The 21988-nt window shown below is 44.3% G+C and overlaps 2 protein-coding genes across 3 annotated transcripts; both read right to left on the bottom strand.

The window, feature by feature from the left end:
• Window positions 1-1757: 1757 nt before the first annotated feature.
• Window positions 1758-19078, bottom strand: MSL3 (MSL complex subunit 3). Of its 2 annotated transcripts, none has more exons than XM_068533329.1 (13): window positions 18953-19078; window positions 17556-17638; window positions 17056-17151; window positions 16621-16721; window positions 15834-15919; window positions 15165-15287; window positions 14428-14588; window positions 13488-13646; window positions 11687-11949; window positions 11011-11120; window positions 6973-7072; window positions 6530-6614; window positions 1758-4170 (listed from the first exon to the last, which is right to left on the bottom strand). In XM_068533329.1, the coding sequence occupies exons 1-13, from the start codon at window positions 19052-19054 to the stop codon at window positions 4071-4073; spliced, it is 1569 nt and encodes a 522-aa protein (XP_068389430.1). In that variant the 5' UTR covers window positions 19055-19078; the 3' UTR covers window positions 1758-4070. The 2 variants fall into 2 exon arrangements, with proteins under 2 accessions (XP_068389430.1, XP_068389429.1); XM_068533328.1 differs by lacking the exon at window positions 18953-19078 and adding an exon at window positions 18227-18889.
• LOC137757419 (uncharacterized) lies at window positions 19059-19742 on the bottom strand. Its single transcript, XM_068534112.1, has one exon. The coding sequence runs from the start codon at window positions 19740-19742 to the stop codon at window positions 19059-19061; it is 684 nt and encodes a 227-aa protein (XP_068390213.1).
• Window positions 19743-21988: the final 2246 nt, after the last annotated feature.

Raw genomic sequence — 21988 nt, 5'->3', positions numbered from 1 at the left:
TCTCCCCATCCTCTGACACCACTGATCTACTCTCTGTTCCTATAGTTTGCCTCTTCTGGACACTTCACATAAATGGAATCATACAATATGTGGCCATTTGTGTCTGTCTCCTCCTGGACCCCTTTTGGTGAGTGAAAGAACACAGGAACCTGACGTTACCAACTCTTGGGGTATCCTTGCTCTCTCCCCACCTGACTGGAGGCAAGTCTCAGCCTGGCAATCCATCTCCACAGAAGGTCAAAAGCACAAATCCATCTCCTCAAGCATGAAGTGAATGGTTGATATTTTGGCCGCGGTCTCCTACGGAGATGAAGGGAAGGCTTACACCGCAAGTCACCCAGCAAACATGCCCTAATCCTCTTTTTCTGAAGCAGATCCTTCATTGCTTTTCCTTTTGTCCTCAGAAATCCCCACCAACCCCTTGAGTCCACAACCCGACTGTTCAATAACACATGGACTCCTGCTTATTCACTCATTTATAGTAACTGTATTCCTTGCTGTCTGAGGACAGATGTATTATGTATGCTTTCAATGCCAGAGGTACATTGGCAACATGTATAATCTCAGCAAGATGATCTGGGCCGGCCTCCTATTTGATGCACCAGTCAATGTACAGAGGGAGTGGAGCTGGGTAAGCACATCATCCCAGGCCTTGAAAACATTCACTGGGGACTTATATTCTGCTTACTGGTCCCGCTATTTACACCAATCAGAGGGAAAGATGAAGCAAAGAAATGGCCATTTACAAATTCACTTTTGAGTTTATAAGATGTATTCCAAGAAAGAGACACAGAGAATAGCATCCTGTTTTTACTGAAACTCGGTAAAACCAACATAATTCAATCAGCTTAAAAATGCACTATCTAAGGGTTTGTCCCAAATGAACATCTGGAAGAATCTGGCTCAAGCATAAGACAAGCAGAAGCTAGAAAAAAAGTGTCTCTCCAATTCCTAAAAAAGAAAAAAAAAAGATTTAACTGGTGTATTGGGGAGTCTTATCTCATTGGGGTATAAACACGATTTCCCCAAGTTACTGCTTTTAATTTTAATCTGTTGAAACTTCTTTTCCCAATGGATACCAAGTCCCTTAACACCATCTTGCCAGACTTTATAACTAGTGAAAACTTAATAATCAAACCCACCTAAACTGATATCCACACACCAGTTAAAAGAGTAGAGTTACCCATTCTTTCTTGGACGAGCTTAATTTGGGGAAATGTTGCCATTTATGGTTACATTATACTTTTTAAAATTAAGAACTGGTTAAAGTAACACACTTCCTAACTTAACTTGATTAGTAAAAATAACAGTGGTATGGCTGTATAGATTCTTTTAACTATATCCCCCCACCAATGACTTACTCATCCTCATCTTTCAATACCTAGCAGTTTTTGGTAAGACAGTTAGGTGGTTGTCAATAAACATTCAGATAAACTTACCTTTGGCTAAATGTTAAAGGGCAAGGGCCACTGAGTTATTAAGAAAATAATGGCAAAACAGGGTAATTGCACTTGCTCAAATATTTATAGAGTTGATAAAATAATCTAATGACAGACGTCAACTTTTGTAAAATGGTAAATTTTTCTTTTTTTGTATACACTGTACTATGAAATGCTTTACAATCTACTTCTGTTCGGAAATGTTTTTTTCCTTCTCACGTGTTTTTTTCAAAGTCCTGGTACAATGATATGACACACAAGTTATAGAAATATTTTTAATACATCTTTAAACAACTTAAAAGGAACACATTAATCCAATGATGTGATACTTAACCGCAAGATTTGGCAGTTTAGGAAAGTAACAATATAAAAATTGACAAAAAAAGGATAATGTATAATTTTTATAAGGATGGTCTAGACATTTAAATTCATTTACTTTAATTTTTCAAAATTTATTTTAATTTTTAAAAATTTATTCATTTTTGGCTGCGTTGGGTCTTTGTTGCTGCGCGCGGGCTTTCTCTAGTTGCGGCGAGCGGGGGGCTGCTCTTCGTTGCGGTGCGCGGGCTTCTCATTGCAGTGGCTTCTCTTGTTGCGGAGCACGGGCTCTAGGCAAGTGGGCTTCAGTAGTTGTGGCACGCGGGCTCAGTAGCTGTGGTGCGTGGGCCTAGTTGCTCCGCGGCATGTGGGATCTTCCCGGAACAGGGCTTGAACCCGCGTCCCCTGCATTGGCAGGCGGATTCTTAACCACTGCACCACCAGGGAAGTCCAGTCTAGCCATTTAAATCATTTTTTTAACTGATGAATTAATTGAAAAATTATTAGCAATATACAATAAAGGGATAATACTTTGAACAGTTATTTAAATCAACCTAAGGTACAAATCAGCTTAAGGGAAGTTGTGATTAAGAACCTGGCAGTCCAGTGGTTAGGACTCCACACTTCCACTGCAGGGGGCACACGTTTGATCCCTGGTCGGGGAACTAATATCCCGCATGCGCACGGCCACAAAAAAAAAAAAAAAAAAAAAATGCCTTTAGGGGAAGAAAATAATTGTTCATTATTAGAAAATGCATTAATTGTAAACTCAAGGTATATAACTATACAAATGTTCCAAGAGACAGTCTGTGTTCATTTCATTGGGGACATTTAACAAGTAGATTCTTATAACAGAAAAATTTTTTCTATTCCAGGCCATGAATAATTACTGATTTAACTTTTTCAACAATTCAGAGCATACTGCAGGTGTACCAGATTTAAACAAGCATTGCATAAACCAAATGGAGATGAAACCTAGCATGAACCCAAATGCTACTCCAGGTTAGAAGCCAAAACCTGACTTTTACTTAGCAACTATGTGCACTAAGATGACATTACTCGACTTCGAGGTTCTGATTCTCACGGGTCAGCGTATACAGAAGTCTCTTTGATGGAACCATTTAGAGAGCTTTTGAAACTCCCTGTGGCTCTTGTCGTTCATGTCCAGTGATCTTTGGAAATTAAGGTCAACTAAACTGAGCTACGAGAAAATGCAGATGCTATGTTCAAGGCTTGTATGGTACTGGCATCCCTCAAACAGAGCTGGAACTTTCTAAAATATCCTGGGGAAAAGGGCAGGCATGTGAGAGACTAAGATGAGGATTAGAAGGCTGACTTCAGAGACCATCAGCTGGTAATGATGGAAGAGGGTAAATATGTTGGCCCCAAACCAGCCCAGAGTGGGGCAATAAGACAGCGAGGTGCTGCCCCAACTTCCAGTAACCACCTTCTAGTCGGGCAAAATCAAAGAAGGAAAGGAAAACAAAAGTCCTTAATAAAAAAGTCACAAAGGGAAAACAAAATAAAACACAAAAAAGTTATGAATCAAAGTTACCTTACTGTTTTTCTACAATGAAGAAAGAGGACAAGACCAGAGTGAAAATTCTCTCTTGGTTCTTTCCAACAAGATGGGCAATGATTTATTTGAGATCACCCAAAATAACATCTTACAGAAAGGGAACTATAACGTTACACAACCAAGTGTAGCTATAAAATCTCAAACATTCAGGCAATGCTTTATTTAAATCACCAAAAATAAGGTTTTATAGGAAAGGAACTGCAACAAGCAAATGTATAGCTGCAAATTTTCTTTTGCCATCAATATCAACTCTCTCTAAAATATTCTGGGACTACTTTTCGGTTTCCAAGCAAAACTAATGTCTTGTTGCTCAGCCTCATCACAAGAATGAAAACGGTTTGCAAAACAATTTTGTTTAATGCTAACAAATAACTAAAAAATGTGGTTATTGCTAACAAGTAACTCCATCTACTGAAACAGCCCAACCTACGCACACTTTTGTGAACATTTCACTGTGAACACAGCTGCTCTTTTCCCGCCGTCACAGACGACATGTACCGTGGCAAGGGTCACATGTTGGAGGCCATTCAGGTACCTAGGAAGTAATCCTTCACAGAAATAACTACGGTAGGTAAGCAACTCAAACAAATGGGCCCGCCTCTGCCACACCCCCCCAAGGCAGGTGTCGCATTCGCTCTGCCTGTAAGGAAGGCCCACCAACTCCCTAGTTCCTTATTGGGAACCGAGAGTGCAAAGCTAGATAGAGAAGCTGTTCTTCCAGAACCATCAAAACCTTAATAAATCGCCCTGGGGTTCTTCGTGCTGTAGTGCGCCTCACAGGCAGCAACATAGGCAGACTCTGGGAAAAAGTCATCATGGTATTCTGCTAAAAACCTGGAAAAAGAAAACAAATAGCCCCTATGGTCACAACAACAAAGGCCAAATACCAAGAAGCAAAATTTTAACTTCCAACCACTCTAACATTTCACTCTTTTCTGTATGAGATAGAAAAAAAATAATGAATATAATCTTGATGTCTATATACTGATTACTTTCATTGCACATATCCGGCTTCGACGTTAATGACCATTTCATTGGAATCCTTTCACTATCAAGTGTACAAATAGAAATAGAACCTAAACTCCACTAGGTGGCAGTCTTGATTATATAATCACTTCGGTGCAAAAAGGCCTCGTGACTATTTCTACAGTTTCCTCATTTCTTTATTTACTTATTTATATTTGGCTGCGCCAGGTCTTAGTTGAGGCTCGCAGGATCTTTAGTTGTGGCATGCGGTTCCCTGACCAGGGATCGAACCCGGGCCCCCTGCATTGGGAGCATGGAGTCTTAGCCACTTGACCACAGAAGTCCCACATTTTCCTCTTTTAAAAACAAACTATAAAAAATAAATTATAAACTCAATAAATGTCACCTGAGAAATTCACAATACTTACATGGCCTAAGTTAAATCAAAACTGAATGGTTTAATTAGCGAAGAGCATTTTGTGTCCCAATTTGCCATGCCAAAAGGCGCCGCAGTTCCACCAAAATAGGTAAGCAAGACTGACTTATGCCTGACTATGGATGGATGTTAAACTGTAGCCACTCAAGAATCTGCAACACAGAGATACTACCTTGACTCTGAAGTATCAAATATTTCACCATGAATGGCTAAAACATTCTCACATGGGCCACATTAGCTAGTAAGCTAAGCAATTAGCTTCGTGTTTGTTTCCCCTGCCTCTTCCCACCTGTCCAAATTCCTAAAAAGATAAGGATAAACCTCTGCAATACCTTCTTCAGTAAAAACCAAATCAAAATTCATTTGAGAGATAACTCTTTCTTCTTTGATTGTACCCTTCCTACAGCAATTACTGATCCATTGATTCTCTAGTTGACATCTTTGGATACATTTTCAAAACCCATTACAGCTGACCCTTGAACAATGTGTGGGTTAGGGGCGCCGACCCTCTACGCAGTTGAAAATCCTTGTATAACTTACAGTTGGGCCCTCCATATCCACTGTTCTTCCAAATTCCTAGACTCAACAAACCACATGGATCATGTAGTACTATAGTATTTACTACTTTAAAAAATCCGCATATAAGTCGATCTGTGCAGTTCAAACCCGTGTTGTTCAAGGGTCAACCGTACTATATTTATCTGTAAATCTTTCTAAGTTACCTCCTAAAACCCTAATTTCTATTTCGTATTGGGCATACCTCAAAATTAGCAGGCTCTCCTATACTAACTTGCAGGTGTCTCATTTTGGCATTATTTGATTTCAGCTTAACGAAATGTTGATGCCAAACAGTTGTGGGTTTTTTTTTGAGGGGGAGGCTGGAGGGGAAGACAGCGTTTTTGAAACTTGTTTCTAATAAAATGTTATAAAGTCTAATTCCACTTATTGGATACTTTATTCAAAATACCCACACAAATATCTTTTAAAAACTCCAAGACCCATTTCTCTGGCTGGAGTGGTCTCCACTCTGGTAAATCCTACTCGATTAGCTCTTGCAGGTTGGGGACTAAATACAAGGAAAAGGTACCCCCTTAAAGAGAACCAAGAAACAGGTCAGGGAGATATGACAAGCTGGGTGAGGCAGAGTGACAACCAGCCTTGAACGCCAAGAGGAACTGGTCAATAGACATCTGGGTGGGAGAGTTGGGCCACAGGCATAACGGAGGCTGGGGTCCACAGCCCCAGATGCGGGGGAGGGGAGAGAGCCTCGGGGCAAATGATCTGACATTAATAAAATGACTGGCTCTGTCAGGTGAAGGAAACAATACCTTTCTCCGAACTCACAAACTATCAGCACATTTATCTTAACTCCAAAACAGACACCAAAATCAGACCTGTAAATTTAAGTTAGTTTATATACATGCAACAAAGAAAAGTCACATACTTAGGGTACTCCTGAATAAAATACATAGAATTAAATTATTATCAATCTCAATCACTTCTTTAGAAAATTAATTTTCTATTCACATGGCTATCCAACTGGATTCTTCTAGTGACACCAAAAAATTTTACCTCCGTACAATGAATACCCTTCACTTAGAAACCAGATAAACTATGAAAAAAATAGCCCAAAACCCCCATGTTACAATTACTGTTAGAACCAACCATACTTGGGTAATACTGCTACCATTTAAAATACCACAGAGCTAGCTTTCACATCTGCTGAAGACAAGTTCAGAAAAGTTCATATATAAGGTGGCAGAGTAAGTTTTGACAAGCTAATAACAATACCTCAGAAAGAGATCAAAGTGCTTCAGTAAAGCCTTCAGATTCTTCTCAGAAAAGGACATCTTTCCAAGGATTTCTGGAAGTTTCACTGCATTAAAAATAAAAGCAAAACCATTTACAATCAATCGGCAGAATCTGGCGATGAGCAGGACACACTCAGGGATCCTCTGGGTCCCCATGTGTCTTTATTCGAATTGAAATTAACATCTATGTTGCCAAACAACACCAAAACTCTTACTGAACACAAAAACAGAGTAGTAGTACAAACATTACAAACACAATTTTTATGAAACTTAAGATTCATTCGGTGTTTTTTTTTGAGATCAACATTTAATGATTTTTCTTAGACCCCAAAATTACCACAAGATGTACATAAGCCTATAAGTGTTAAAATCAAAAAAGATAATAAAAAGGGAAAGAAGAAAGCAGGGACCAGGATTTCTTACCGAACAATCGCAGCAAGTGTTGCGCCCCATAAATGTAAGAGGGTGGAGGTGGCTGGTCACCTGGGGGGTAACTGTCGGGTACAAGTTTCCAGGAGAGGACCTGGGAAAAGCAGATTGAATGCTTTGTTGTTATATCTTAACACTCCATTACCAACAGATCTGAACATTTGGAATCCCGGCAGAAATACATACACATTGACATTCTCAGGCCAGCAGAAAGACATCACCCATCAAGTGTCACATTTCTACACCCAAGCTTCCCATCCCTCTGGCACCTCTGGAGCTGCCTCACAGCTGGACCAGAAAATGGGAGGAAACCAAATGTGGAAAAAAACAATGACAAGAAACCAATGTGGAGGTTCTAAAGCCATCCCACCTTCCTTGGCAACGTGGAGACACTTCTAATCACCTAAAAATTATGACAAATTGTATGACGATGAAAAAAATATGCCACTCGGGCTTCCCTGGTGGTGCAGTGGTTAAGAATCCGCCTGCCAATGCAGGGGACACGGGTTCGAGCCCTGGTCCAGGAAGATCCCACATGCCGCGGAGCAACTAAGCCCGTGTGCCACAACTACTGAGCCTGCGCTCTAGAGCCCACGAGCCACAACTACTGAGCCCACGTGCCACAACTACTGAAGCCCACGTGCCTAGAGTCCATGCTCTGCAACAAGAGAAGCCACCACAATGAGAAGCCCGTGCACCGCAACGAAGAGTAGCCCGCGCTCGCTGCAACTAGAGAAAGCCCACGTGCAGCAACGAAGACCCAACGCAGCCAAAAATAAATAAATAAAATAAATTTAAAAAAATATGCCAGGGGCTTCCCTGGGGGCGCAGTGGTTGAGAGTCTGCCTGCCAATGCAGGGGACACGGGTTCGAGCCCTGGTACGGGAGGATCCCACATTCCGCGGAGTGGCTAGGCCCGTGAGCCACAGCTGCTGAGCCTGCGCGTCTGGAGCCTGTGCTCCGCAACAGGAGAGGCCGCGATAGTGAGATAGTGAGAGGCCCGCGCACCGCGATGAAGAGTGGCCCCCACTTGCCGCAACTAGAGAAAGCCCTCGCACAGAAACAAAGACCCAACACAGCCATAAATTAATTAATTAATTAATTAATTTTTAAAAATGCCACTATATCAAATAAACACAAACTTATAAAAATAAATAAAATGAGGAAGGAAGACTTAAAATTAGATTAGGGAAATATTTGATTTTCTAATTTTCAATAGCTACTACCTGTAAAATAGCTGTAACTGTTTTGGTCATTTTGCCCCTTTTCCTTTACTGAAAATCCTGCTGTATTAGACAGTGAAGCAATAAAAAGTGACCCAAAGATGTTTTGAGTAATGTTACCATTGTTTCAAGATTCTCTAATCTTCTGCTATGTTAGATTCACTTTGGAACCTAATTTCATCCATTGAATCAAGTGAAAACAGACTTCAACCCTGGTAACTGATTTTCCTTCACTTTGAATTTCAGAACTGTGGGTGGATTTGGGGCTTCTGTTAAAGTAAGAGTTGAATTTCAAAACTCTCTGATGAGCTTCCATAGAAATAGTTCAGCAAATTATAGAACGCTTCTCCTGAGTTGCTGTTTTGCTTTTTGAGGTGTCAAGTTTAATCTGGAAATAGTAGCGTCAAAGGAAACCCTCTACAAGACAAAGCAGAAGGATGCCAAAACGACCCGAGAAAGGCTGATGTAGTCAATTTAATCAAATGAAATTGTGGAAGTTAACAAGTACCACCACGGTTCCATATGACTCCATGCAGAATGTCTGGGCTTCAGCCCTTGCCTCACCGACCCCACCCTTCTGTGCAGTACAAGGCTCAGGGTAGGAGTAAGTTTCAGCACCTTTATACTATCCCCAGCACCTAACCTCGTGGTGCACACAGCTGAAGCTCGGGACCTGTTTTCCACAATGATACTCAAAGTGAACATACGAGAGTCTGAGATCCCTGGAGGCATGAAGTGCATGTGTGCAAAAGCAGCTCATTTGGTTAGTTAGCAAGCCAGTCTACCTCACTCAATTTTGCATCTCAATGCAGTGAATCATCTCCTATTTATCAAAGACGCATTATGGGGGAAAATAACAGGTTTCTAGTGGAGGATTCTTAACTGGGGTGTGCACGGGAACCACCTGTGATCTCAAGCAGGAATGTGAGTCCAGACCCTCCCCATGTGGTGGGGCAGCGAACGTCACTGGGAGAGTGTCTCAGGTGGTCAGGATGCAGAGCCCTGGGGAAAACATACTGCAATATAGGCACTTATGGAGGGGGAATGCACTAAGGTCTCACGAATCATTGAGAGTCTGCCCAACTCCAACCACTGACTAGAAATCCTACTTTTTCACTAGAGCTTGCAGCTCTACCTATAACCACTAGATGGTGGCCTTGCACCAGTGACCAGATTGGGAATGGCCGTGCGTCAATATTCAGCTGTCTTCTAGAAGAAACATGATTCCCCTTAAATAATAACACTTGCAGGGCCCTCTTGTCTGAAAAATGGAAAATCAGGGACGGCTTGCACTAGGAATTTCCTAAATCTTCCCTCGACATCACTGTAACACAAATTGGGTTTTCTAGCAGGGGTCAGCCAACTTACGGCCCTTGGGCCAAATCCAACCCCCTTGTGCTAAGAACGGCTATGTTTTTAATGGTTTTTTAAAAATCAAATGAATAATACTTCACGACATATGAAAGTCATATGAAATTCAATTACTAGCGTGCGTGAATGAATTTTGGAGGCACACAGCACACTCATTCATTTGTGAACTATCCACACCGCTTTCACGCTGGTGCACAACCCTGAAGATATTTACAGTCTGACCCTTTATAAGAAAAGTTTGCCGACCCCTGTCATCAAATATTCTTTCTAGTAAAGCCATCCTTCCCTATGCACAGAAACAAGAAAAATCCCACTTCCCAGGTGAGATTCACAGAATATCCCAGTGGACTAAGACATCTCCTGAACTCCTGAAACACTCACTACCTACCTCAGTTAACTGGCCTTAAAAATAGTTTTAAATTGAAGTTTTCCCATCCGTAAAATGGAACTCTGGTGGTGAGGCTATTCTCGAGAACGTGAGGTAATTTAGGCCAAGCGCCTGGCACAATGCTGGCATGTAGCATGCCTTCAAAGGGATGATGATAATACTACTGTTGAGGATGGTTTTAAACAAATATTTATTTATTTATTTATTTTTGGCTGCGTTGGGTCTTCGTTGCTGCGCACGGGTTTTCTCTAGTTGCGGCGAGCGGGGGCTGCTCTTCCGTCGTGGTGCGCGGGCTTCTCATTGTGGTGGCTTCTCTTGTTGCAGAGCATGGGCTCTAGGCACGCAGGCTTCAGTAGTTGCAGCACAGAGGCTCAGTAGTTGTGGCTCACGGTCTCTAGAGCGCAGGCTCAGTAGTTGTGGCGCACGGGCTTAGTTGCTCCGCGGCATGTGGGATCTTCCCGGACCAGGGCTCGAACCCGTGTCCCCTGCATTGGCAGGCGGATTCTTAACCACTGCACCACCAGGGAAGTCCCGAGGATGGGTTTCATATTTTTAAATGATTGAGAAAATGCCAAAAGTGGAATAATATTTCATAACGTACAAAAATTATCTGATATTCAAATTTCAGCATCCATAAATAAAGTTTCATTGGACCACAGCACACTCATTCATTTACAGAGTGCCTATGGTTGCTTTGGAGCTGGGTAGTCTCAACAGCAACTGTGTGGCCCGCAAGGTTTAAAATATTTACTCTGGCCTTTTGCAGAAAAAATGTGCTGATAACTGTTCCATAAAATGAAAATACTCACACTTCAATACTTGTACTTATTTGAAATAAAAGATGAATGTTAAGTGTAGGGCTGGAATCCTAACCATTGTCTCATTTAAGAAACCACAAATACAATGTTACAATCATATGAACAATTCTGTTACTATTGCAGCAAGAGTAACAATGTTTCTTCTAAGAAAACCCAAGTTCCTCTTGCAGGATTCAAGAAACCACGAAAGGAAGGACTCACTGGGGATGAACAGCAGGCACTAACTCTTTACCTCATTTATTTCATTAGTTCTTCTGCCTTCAAAGCCAGCAAACACCGCACTCCCTTCCTTGCTAGGGGTCAGAGGAACAGGTGAAGATGATCTGCTATGAACGGGTGTCTCTTCAAAAGGAAAAGATGTTAATTATTCACTTGTAAATCACACAGCTACTGAATTAAAGATTGCTGGAAGACCTTTACAAGCAGCAGAGACGTTATTAATCTTTAACAATAAGACTTCCCTATTAAAGACAATAGCTGGAATATTATTTGGCAGAAAAACGCAAAGCAAAGGAATCAAGTACTGAGATATGCTGCGTGATGAACCTTGAAAACATTATGTTAAGTGAAAGAAGCCATAGGCAGAAGGCCACATATAGTATGATTCTACTGTTATGAATACACGCCCAGAAGAGGCAAATGCACAGGGACAGGACGTAACTAGTGAAGGCGTGGGGGGCTCCCTTCTCTTAGCTATAGCTGACGGTAGGTTAGGGAAAACGCCTCAGGAGCCTCAGGCGGCCGAACTCCGGAGTCAAATTCCCAGAGGCGAGCAGGCGAACCTGGATGTGACCCTGTGCTCATCCTGTTCTCCCCCAGCCCCTCCTGCCGGCTGGACTCCTTTCAGGAGCACGAAGTGAACATCGGCTGCCCCCGGCGCAGCCTTCCTGCACGGGGAGTGGACCTACTCTTTTCCAGGTGCAGGAACAGCTTGGGCATGCTGGCAGACGCGTCCTGCTGCCGGCGCTTGGGCTGAGGCGAGGCGCTGCTCTCAGACAGCCGGTCGCAATTGGCGGAGTGGCGCGTGGACCGCCTCAGAGACTGCAAGGCTTCGGGCTCGGCTTTGCGCCTTTTGGGGGTGGCTGGCTCGCCTGTGGTTGGCTGACTCTCCGTGGACTGTGGTGTGGATGGATTCAACAAAGGTGGGCTTGGAGAGAGCTCCTCCTGGCTCCTACGGAAGAAAGGGGAGAACGTCACACATGCCTGGCCCACAGAATCCCTGTAAAACCTGGAGGGGCTCTTCAATGTCTTCTTTCAGACAGTAAACACACCCTCCACTCCACTCCAGGAGGCTCAGAAACTTTCACTTCCAGATGTGCCAAAACAAATATTTTCTTAAAAAGTAACTAAACATATTAAATCATTTTAACCCTTTAATTCCTCAAGGCACGCTGGCATTAAAGACTGTGATGCCCTTTTCGACTTGTCTTAGATCAGTGGTTCTCAACTGGGAGTGATTCCACTCTGCCAGGGGACACTGACACCTTCTGGAGACAGTTTTGATTGTCACAACTGGGAAAGTGCCATTGGGGTCTAATGGGTAGAGCCCAGGGACGCTGCTCAGCACCCTACAATGCACAGGACGGCCCCCCACAAAAGATGATACAGTTCGAAACATCAGGAGATGCAAGGTTGAGAAACCCTGGTGGAGAGAATAAGAATACTACATTATCTCATCACAGTGTAACTACTGGTAAGACTAGAACCACCACAAACAACGGCCAGATTTTGTGGAAACACAGAGGCCACGCCAGACACTGGGAGCCTCGAGGTTTGGAGGAGGGCATGGGGACATCAACACAGGTCCCCAGTGAGTCACAGTCACACAGGCCTCTCAAATGGGGTGGAACCAATGGGGAAGGAAGGCAGGCTGAGAAGAGACGGTCATGAGGCAGACAACCAGGAGACAGGACCCGGGAAGGAAAGGGACGGGGTGGGGGGAAAAGGTGGCCGACACATGGCACAGCAAGTGGGCAGCTATCAGTGCCCTTGCGGAGCAGAGGGAGGTGGGAGACAAAGGCAGATGGTAAACAGGCAAGAAGAGATGGATGAGTGGAAATCATGAGAACAGACCACTGTCTCTCTCAGGAAGACAGGCCTCGGGGAGAGAGGGAAGTAGCTTACACAGATGTAGGCACAGACTCAGGTTGGGGGACTTTCATCCCCCCCAAAGAATAGATATTTGGAAATGCTTGGTCACTGAGGGAAGAAAGCGGTGACACAGCGGAGCGGGAAGGAAACTAACCTTACCTGAAGGGCAAAGGTGGCCAGCTCTTCATGAACTTCCTCATTTAATAACTACCTACAGAAGCAAATGTTCTTTCTATCGTACAGAGGCAAAAGCAAGAGGCTCAAAAGACACCTCCCCAAGTCACACAACCTATACGTGAGGGAGCCAAATTCAAACCCACATCTACCTTTCTCAGGCCGTGCTCTCTTCACCCCACTGTCTTTGGAAAGCACGGCATGGCTACACGAGAGCCAACTTCTCTACACTGAAATCTTCACTTGGTAAAACCTTTTAGAGCCATCTGCAAGTGACTGATGACTTAGCTTACCCAGGAAAAAAGAAAACCACCAGTATGGGCGCTTTGCAATTTACTCCCTCCTCCAAATGTGTTGGCCCCATAGCATCCAATGGAAATCTTCAAAAACAGATTTAGCTATTTGATTGCTGATATCTGATGGTTGAACTGCAAGTTAACTTACCTATTAGCGTTTGTGGTACTTTCCTTAATCGGAAGAAAAAATTTGGACGAAGTCACCTTTTTATACTGAACTTGTTCATATGGATAGAGCAAAACCAATGGGAGAGTGTAATCAAAGGTTATTCTTAATCCATCCACCATCTCCTTACAAAGGTCAACGCTGGAAGGATTAAAGAGATTAGAGATGCAATAAAATAATAGAACTTTCCAAAATGTCACACTGAAATTGCACATTTTAAGAAGGAAGAGTTTTAAATGCTATACACTACACCTATGTGTGTAAAAAATAAAGTCAGTCTGTAGATGCTAATAATAAAGAATTAAATGGGAACACAGATCTATAATATAAAGTGCAATAAGTAATTTTACCTTACCACACTAAACACAAATGAATATGCCCAGTGCCACACAAGGAGCCCAAGCAGTCTGTGCTGCAGAAGGTGGACAGACCCCAATCACCGGGAGCTGAAGGGGGCGGTCCTGATGAACTAACACACCTGTTTAAACTTGAACAATCTACTTGTCTGATTCTACTCCCGCGGGGTCATGTGCGCAAGGCAAGCTATGAGGACCATTTCTCAGACTAGGATAAAGACCTGTTTGTAAACAAGCCTTGAGAAAATTCTCATCCCCCATTCTGGTACTTCTCAAGGAAAAAAAAGAGTTATCTCCCTAAGTTACATCACTGAAAAAAACTTCTCCAGGTGTTGAGGCAGTGCATATACTCAATGGATCCACACCACATACCTAAGGAGTTACTGAACATTCTGAAAAAGGGAGAATATTTTGAAATTAAACTGGTTATTACGTGAATCATCAAGTGCTATAGTAAATGAATTCATAATAACTGAAACAGAGACATGTTACTTGTTCTAAATGGAAGTCACTTCTCTAATACCCAAAGCGAACCATGAAACGCCAACTATCCCTCCCCTACTTACTTCTTTTCTGCTGGGATGTAATGCACATTCATGTTGGCATGTGGCATAGCGTGATGGTGACGAGGCCTCTCATTGGCTGAAAAGGCTGCATTGATAGCAAAATGCTTCACGTATGATTCCAAAATAGTTATGATGTTGGTCTGGCACGGAAGTTTCACTAACTGTTAACAAAAATATAAACATCTGATGTATACATCCCATTGTATAAACCATATATTCCAAGAAACAGTGGACTTGTCTACATCATATTTGAAGCTCAAAAATAAAGCCAGTTGTGTTTGAAGATAATTTTTTAAGTAAATGTGCTTTGCAGCTCTTTGACTTTTTTCTTCTACTGATCATATCCCCATGTAGATTACAGTAATAATTTTAAAAATAAATGCAAGCAGTGATTCTCAGCTTAGTGATCCATTAGAACCACCTGCGGAGCCTCTAAGATAGCCACAGCTGCCGCCCCCAACACCAAGAATCAATTTCACCTTGACCTCTTGGTTGAAGCCCAGGCATCAGGACTTTGCGAAGCTCCCTAGAAGATTCTAATAGGCAGCCAGAGCTGGAAAAGACTGCACACTTTCATCAGCAGAACAGTACTGTCAGAGAAGTTTAAAACCCGACTCAGTACAAAACTTAAAATATGAATTTCATTCCTCCAAGGTTCTCAACTTTTTAAGATTGCAAAGTACAGCTAAATGAAAGCTCTATTACAGATCCATGTTTTGTATGTTATCCCTGTATACCCGTTTCCTCCTGTTGATATAGTAACAATCGTCCTCAAGCTTCTTTTTCAGAACTTCAGGGATTTCTATAGTTATTGTTCTTTCTTCCATTTCCTTTTTTGCATGCAGCTCTGGTTCTTCCTTCTGCAATATCACAATTCCATTTTTAGCTACCTAAAGCAGACAGTCTATATCCAAAGAAGGACTAACGTTAAGGACAGCCTACAACGAAACAAACCCAGTTAATCTTCGACATTTACACCAGTAATGATGCCAAGTGGTCTAATGAAAAGTATATTAAAAGCCAAAAGTTAACTTGTTTTAGGCCACTAACCACATTGCAAATGATTATTTTGCTTTTTCCCAACTTAACTTTACCAGCGGGATTCATGTTAACTTTGTAGACAGGCAAACAGAAGATGCCAAACTCAGATACTTAATCGGCATTATAAAAAGTTAACACTTTCACTGGAAAGAAAGAGGTAACTATGATTTGTGAAAACACTTTATGGGTACGAAGAGCCATGGAGAGGTTCTTACAGTAACTATAACTAAGGGTTGAGGGTTATTTTCCCTTATATATGAAGTACAATTTTACAATATTTGGTTAAAAAAAAAATTTCACAACTAGAAATTTACCACTAAAATATATGCCAAAGACAAAGAGTTTTTACAATAAAAACTTTATACCACTTCAGTCTTTTCTTCAATATCACTTTCTTCACTTATTTCTTCATCCTTTTCTTCACTACTGTCATCAGAGGAACTGCTTATTGCTAGGTAAAACAAAAAATACCAGGCAAACCTGCATTATACACTTCCCTAACCCTTATGTTTACAATTCTTTAAGGTGGCATGCATGTCCTACTGCTGGTAATAATAAACTACTATCCTGCATAAATTTTAAATGCTGAACACTTACAGCATTAAGTTACTGTTACTTAAGCACTTAAAGTTACAGTTATTATTTACAGTTACTATTTACAGTTACACTTACTGTTACTATTAAGCACTTAAAGTTACAGTTACTTACTGTAACTTTCAGAATAGAAATTTATTTTGAAAAAATATAACACCAATTTCAAGGGATGCAAAAACCACACAGGTAAATGATGTGCAAGTGTTTAGTCACCTAGGAGCCTATGGTTCCCTGCCGCATTCATAAGTGGAGCAAGGTACCAAGAAGAAAACATGAGAATGCACCTCTGAGGGGTCCGTATAAAGACACTGGCTGAGAAGGCAGTGGTCATGTGCAAGACTGATGAGGTCTAATTAGAAACTTATTGACTGCTACTTTTTTTTTTTTTTTTTTGACTAATACTTTAATTGTCAAAAACAAAAGGGGCAAATGTTTTACGTGATGAGCTTAAAATGTTTCCCTGTCTATAATTCGAATGAATCTTCCCCCTCAATCCTGCGGTATAAAAGAACTAGGTAAAACTCCTTTTAACCAGAGAAAATGAGTCAAGCCACTCACAGTTTTCAACATTTTCATCTTTTTCTTCAGCAGGGAGGCTTTTTAAGACAGAGTCCACACCAGGCAACCTGCAGCGCTTCCTCTTTCTTCCTGTGCTTCTCCTGAAACAAACACAACTGAAATGCTGATGATGACTGATATTGGTCTTGAGGAAAAAAACAAAACACAATAACAGTAATTCCTAAGTACCTAAGATATAATTAAACTTTAAAACATAACTGGTAATCTCCACTTCAGAATACTACACAATAACCTCTCTGAAAGCACAGCAGTTATTTTGAATACAATAGAAACACTATTCGCTAACACACTTTAAGAATGTAAAATTACTTAAGAAACCATGTTTACCAGATTTTAAAACTTTTATACCATAACAATTCTAAACACTAAAAGAAAACACACTGAGTAACATTTATATGCTTTTTGTATTCTTACAGGCGAGCTACAGCTTTCCTTGCCAATTTACGCTGTAATCTCCGATTTTCATCGGTGTCACGAAGGACATGATCTTCAGCTGCCCATCTATCCCAGCTAATCAAACAAAAAAGGAAAAGAATGTAAAATTCATTATTTTAGTGTGATATGAAACAAATGTTAAAAGCACCTCACAGGAACAGATGTGTCTCAGAATTACTTACATTTTAGAAAACTATTTAAATATTTTAAAATCACAAAAAAGATGTAAATAAACTGAAAACGGAACTCATTCAGACACAGAAGCAACTGGGGTTTCCAAAATTACCCATAGAGAATCCAAATATAATCGACTTAGAAATAATCATTCTTCAGAGTAGGCAAGGTTTGATTAAAAAAAAAAAAAGCAAAAACAGGAAATGAAACTTTCCTAGGAGTGTTTCTAGAACTTAACAAAGAAGTTTGCAATGTTCCTGTGCAGAGGTGATCAATTTTCAGTCCGGTTTAACAAGTACACTCACCTTCTGTTCCAACCATTAAAATGGATCAGATATTCTGGGATCTTTCTGCCTTTTTCGTCTTTCCCAACAATAACATCGACAATCTGAAACCAGGAAATATCGTCCACAAACGATAAAGCATAGAGAATATTAGAAGCTGGATCAGGAAAACTAGATCATAGACCTTTTCGTAAAAGAAAAGAAAGCATTCTCTCCTTTTTTAGACAGAGAGCTGGACTGAAACATTTTTCCTTTCAATTCCATTTTTTTTCCTGAGTGGATGCCTCAAAATAGGAAGCATCCCTCCAACCACCCCGATTGGTCTCTGAGTGTGAGAACGGGTGCAGCTTCCGAAACCACTGGCCGGCCGAACTGTCACTAACTAAAAAGGGTCCAGGCTAGACAAGCGAGCTGCAGCCGAGAGGCCTTTGGGAGTTGTAGTCTCCTGGGCTCCGCTGCGTCCAGGTCCAGTTCGGCTCGCAGCTTACGCCATCCCTCCCAGCGGTGTCCCCTGTTAAACGTCTGGGGCAAATGATGGGGCGTGTCACCCTTGGGGAGACTCAAGGCGGGGAGGGAGGAAGCACAGCAAACAGAAAACTGAGACGGGGGCAGCGGGGGCAAAGTCCGAAAGTAAAATGTAGAGCCCGGAAGGCTTGGGCAATCCCCCAAAGCGCAGCACCTCCCAGACACACCTGGGGCCCGGGGCTAGCCCCCAACTCCCGGAGTGCGAGGCCAACTCCCTCTGGCCGTTCAGACCTTAGTTGCTGCAGATGTGGCTCAACGTCCCCCGAGCCCCGGAGACTTAGGTGGACGGGCACGGGGCGCGACACGGAGATTGAAAACCTAAACGTTGCAAGGCCCTGAAGGACTATGACAGCCGGGCAACCTTGCCCTCGGGGTGGGGGTCGCGGCCTACGGGAGGGGGCGAGCCTAGACACGACTGGGGCCCCAGGGCAACGACGTCGCCAGTCCACGGCCAGCACTGCGGCGCTATGGATTAGGATCTGGCCCTGGTCGATCAGGGCGTTGCGAGGGAGCCCACGCGGCACTAGACCGCACAGGATGAGGGGCGGTTTAACCGGAAGGCAGAAGCTGTGTGCCAGCGACCTCCTGGACACGCGGCCCCCGCTGCCAGCTCCCCGGCCTAACGACGTCGCACACCAGGTTCCAAGTGCGCCAGTGCACTCCAGGGACCGGGCGGAAGCGGAAGCGCCCAGGCCCCGACTCCCCGTCGCGGTGCCCCGCGTGCGCCCCCTGTCGCCCGTGTGGCGCCGCGCAGGCCGAGGAGCCGCGATCAGGGAGCACCCGGGCCCCGCCACTTCCCCCGATCCGCGGCGCCGTCCACACCCGCATCCGCATTCGCCTCCCGTCCCGGGGTCCCCGGCCCGCGCCTCCTCCCTGTCCCTCCGCGGCGGCACCTTGGCATCGTACAGCACTCGCGCCTTGGTGGGGTCAGGCTCGAAGCACAGCACTTTCTCCCCTGAGTGGAATTTAAATTTCATGCCCTCGCTCGCGCTCATTTGCTCATCGTGGCGGAGGGCGAGGCTCCGGGGCGGGCGGAGCGCGCGCGGTGGGGGAGGGGAGTGGGGGCGGGGAGGTGGCGCGCTTCTGCTGGGGTGGTGGGGAAGGAGCGGGGACTGGCGGAGGCTGCGACCGGCCCGCCCTCGGCTCCGCCTCTGCCCGCCTCGCGCCACTGCCGGACCTCGGAGCAGCCGGGCGCGCGCGCTCCCGACCGAGCGCGCCCCTGCGAGTCCCCGGCGGGCTGCGAGTGGGGACCCCGCGGCCGAGGTCTGCCCGCAGAGCGGCCCCCCGCGCCCTCCTGGGAAAGGCGGCCGAAGCGGGGCCCACGGGGTCTTCGCGCCGGACACCCGCTGTCCGGTCCGGGGATGGGAGACGCGAGGAGAGAGCCCGCCTGGGGTGGGCACTGGCTGTGGGGAAGCCGGCCGGCGGCTGCCTTCCGGGAGCTGCCTGGCCGCGCCGCATCCTCCACCTCAGCGGAGCGCGGTGGCCACGCGGGGAGGACGTCGGGCTGGGGTCGGGTCTAGATGGGCAGTGGCCTTGGGCGGGGGGCGAAGGGTGGTGGAAGAGTGAATAAAGCACTGGGACATATCGGGGCCAGGACAAGCAGGTGGCAGGCCTGGAGGCTCCCAGTGACAGCGGGTGAGCCGTGGGCGGCGAGGCTGATGGGTCCTTACCAGGTCGTTCCATGGTTTTCCAACCCCCAGAACTCGCAGAGATGCTCCCTCAAGGTCTGTCTTCTCCAATACTGTACACCGAAAACTCCCTACAGGTGAGAGGTGTTGTACTAGCAGGTACCTGAGGGGATGCTCAGGACGAATGACAAATGCTGGGAGACGCTTCTTGAAGGGCAAACCTCTACAGACAGGAAAGATGGTGCTGGGTTTGTTTTCTTTTGAGGAATGGAAAGTCTTTAGGCAGTGTAGTTGCTGAATTAAGACCCAATTGGAGACCAGCTTTGAGGCTCTAGGGTGGTAGTGAATTGCCAGTCCTCCACACTCTGGGCTCTGTTCTTGACTCCAGAAATTTGCACTTGCCTCCGCCTTCACTGGGTTCCTGGTACACATACATCCTTCAGACTTCACTTTGGACACAGCCAAGAGAAAACCCCTCAGGCTTCCCTAGATGATGATACACCCCTCCGGGATTTCCCCCCACCCCCAGCCCTCTATTTATCCATTTCTTGCATTTACTACTCTGCAGTAGGAGGGCTGTTCATTTGCAAAATGCCCTCTTTAAGATGCTCAGCTCCTTGAAGCTTGGGAAGGCAGGGCTGGATGGAATCTCATCCAGTTCATCATTGCACACTCTTAGCACACAATGAAGATTGACTGATTGATTGGATAGATTATGGATTTATGAAATAGAATCCACAAAACTCAGAGATCAATTGAATGTGAAGGTGGAAAGTGAAGGAGGAATGTTGGAAGACTTCCAGATTTTCTGGCATAACGAGTTGGGTGAGTGCTAGGTCCATTGGCCAGAATAAGGGCTATCAGAGGAGGGACAGGTTGGGGGAAGCCACGGAAGACCTGTGTCTGGGATAATACAGTGGAGAAGCCAGAACTGGAGTCATGATTCCTCTTCAGGTTGTGGTTTATCAGGGACGAGATTTTGATGATGGTGTTCCCCGTAAATGGCAGGGGGAGCTCTGGGGCACAAGCAATTGCATGTCATGGTTAAGCCATAATTCAAGTATTAATGTTTTTATTTTTCTTGCTGGTGAATGGAGATTTCCTCTCCAGACTCTAGCCTTTCACAGCAAAACTTTGGCTGCTTTCTTTTGTTTCTCTCCATTTCTACCCCTTATGTCCTTGAGCAATGTCTTTTTCCCCGTCCCCCTAAAAAGTCCAAGAATGCAAAAGCCTTCAGTATCCTAAAAGCTACGAATCCCACCAATGGGAACACCCCTTGCAGCCCTCATCCAGTCCCACACTTGTCAATTCCTAGTTCATGTGTAACCTTGGACAAGTGATTAGTCTCTCTGTGATGCAATTTTTTTGTTTTTGTTTTTTTTAATTTATTTATTTATTTTTGGCTGTGTTGGGTCTTCGTTTCTGTGCCAGGGCCTTCTCTAGTTGCGGCGAGCGGGGGCCACTCTTCATCGCGGTGTGCGGGCCTCTCACTATCGCGGCCTCTCGTTGCGGAGCACAGGCTCCAGACGCGCAGGCTCAGTAGTTGTGGCTCACGGGCCCAGTTGCTCTGCGGCATGTGGGATCTTCCCAGACCAGGGCCCGAACCCGTGTCCCCTGCATTGGCAGGCGGATTCTCAACCACTGCGCCACCAGGGAAGCCCCTGTGATGCAGTTTTCTTACATTTAAAGTGAAGATAATAGTGGCTTCTACCTCAGTGTTGTTTTAGGAATAAATCAGTCTATTCAGTGTATATGCCTTTGTGTAGTACTTGGCATAAGTGCTGGGTAAGGGCTTGCTATTAACATTAGGCATTTCTTGACCATTTCTCCTTGTCCCCGATTCATTCAACAAATATTTATTGAGCCTCCTGTGTGCTGGATGCTAGACACATAAAGTAGGATACAGATATTACCCCTGGCCTCAAAGAGGACACATTTCAGGAGGGGCAGAGCATGCAAGCAAGTGCAAGCCTCATGAGTGCTCTGATAAAGCTGGCCCGGAAGAGAACAGACACAAGTGCTTACATCTCCCTAGGAGGAGGGAGAGTGTCAGAAAAAGCTCCAGAGTGGAAGTGCTCTTGTTAAACAATAAACTGAAGATATTAAACATTTTAAGAGTTTATTTGAGCAAAAATTTATTGGAATCTGGCAGCACCAAACCAGATGTGGTTAGGAGTGCCACACTGTCAGGAGCTCAGGGAGAGGCTTTCACAGAGAAAAGGCAGATGTAAGGAAAGTGTTGATTGGCTATAGCATGAAGACCAGTTGGCTGTTTGTGATTGGTTGTCCTTAGCATTTTGA

The sequence above is a fragment of the Eschrichtius robustus genome, chromosome X (genome assembly GCF_028021215.1).
Source record: "Eschrichtius robustus isolate mEscRob2 chromosome X, mEscRob2.pri, whole genome shotgun sequence".
NCBI classification, from domain to species: Eukaryota; Metazoa; Chordata; class Mammalia; order Artiodactyla; family Eschrichtiidae; genus Eschrichtius; species Eschrichtius robustus.
This window is presented reverse-complemented; position numbering and strand designations above follow the sequence as displayed.

Coding starts and splice junctions, on each gene's coding strand:
- MSL3 (XM_068533329.1), bottom strand. CDS start 19,054: ATGAGCGCGAGCGAGGGCATGAAATTTAAATTCCACTCAGGGGAGAAA. Junction 15,288..15,833: donor TTGAAGAAAAGACTGAAGTG/GTATAAAGTTTT, acceptor GTGATATTGCAG/AAGGAAGAACCAGAGCTGCA. Junction 13,647..14,427: donor TACATCCCAGCAGAAAAGAA/GTAAGTAGGGGA, acceptor TAATCCTTCCAG/CGTTGACCTTTGTAAGGAGA.
- LOC137757419 (XM_068534112.1), bottom strand. CDS start 19,742: ATGGAACGACCTGGTAAGGACCCATCAGCCTCGCCGCCCACGGCTCAC.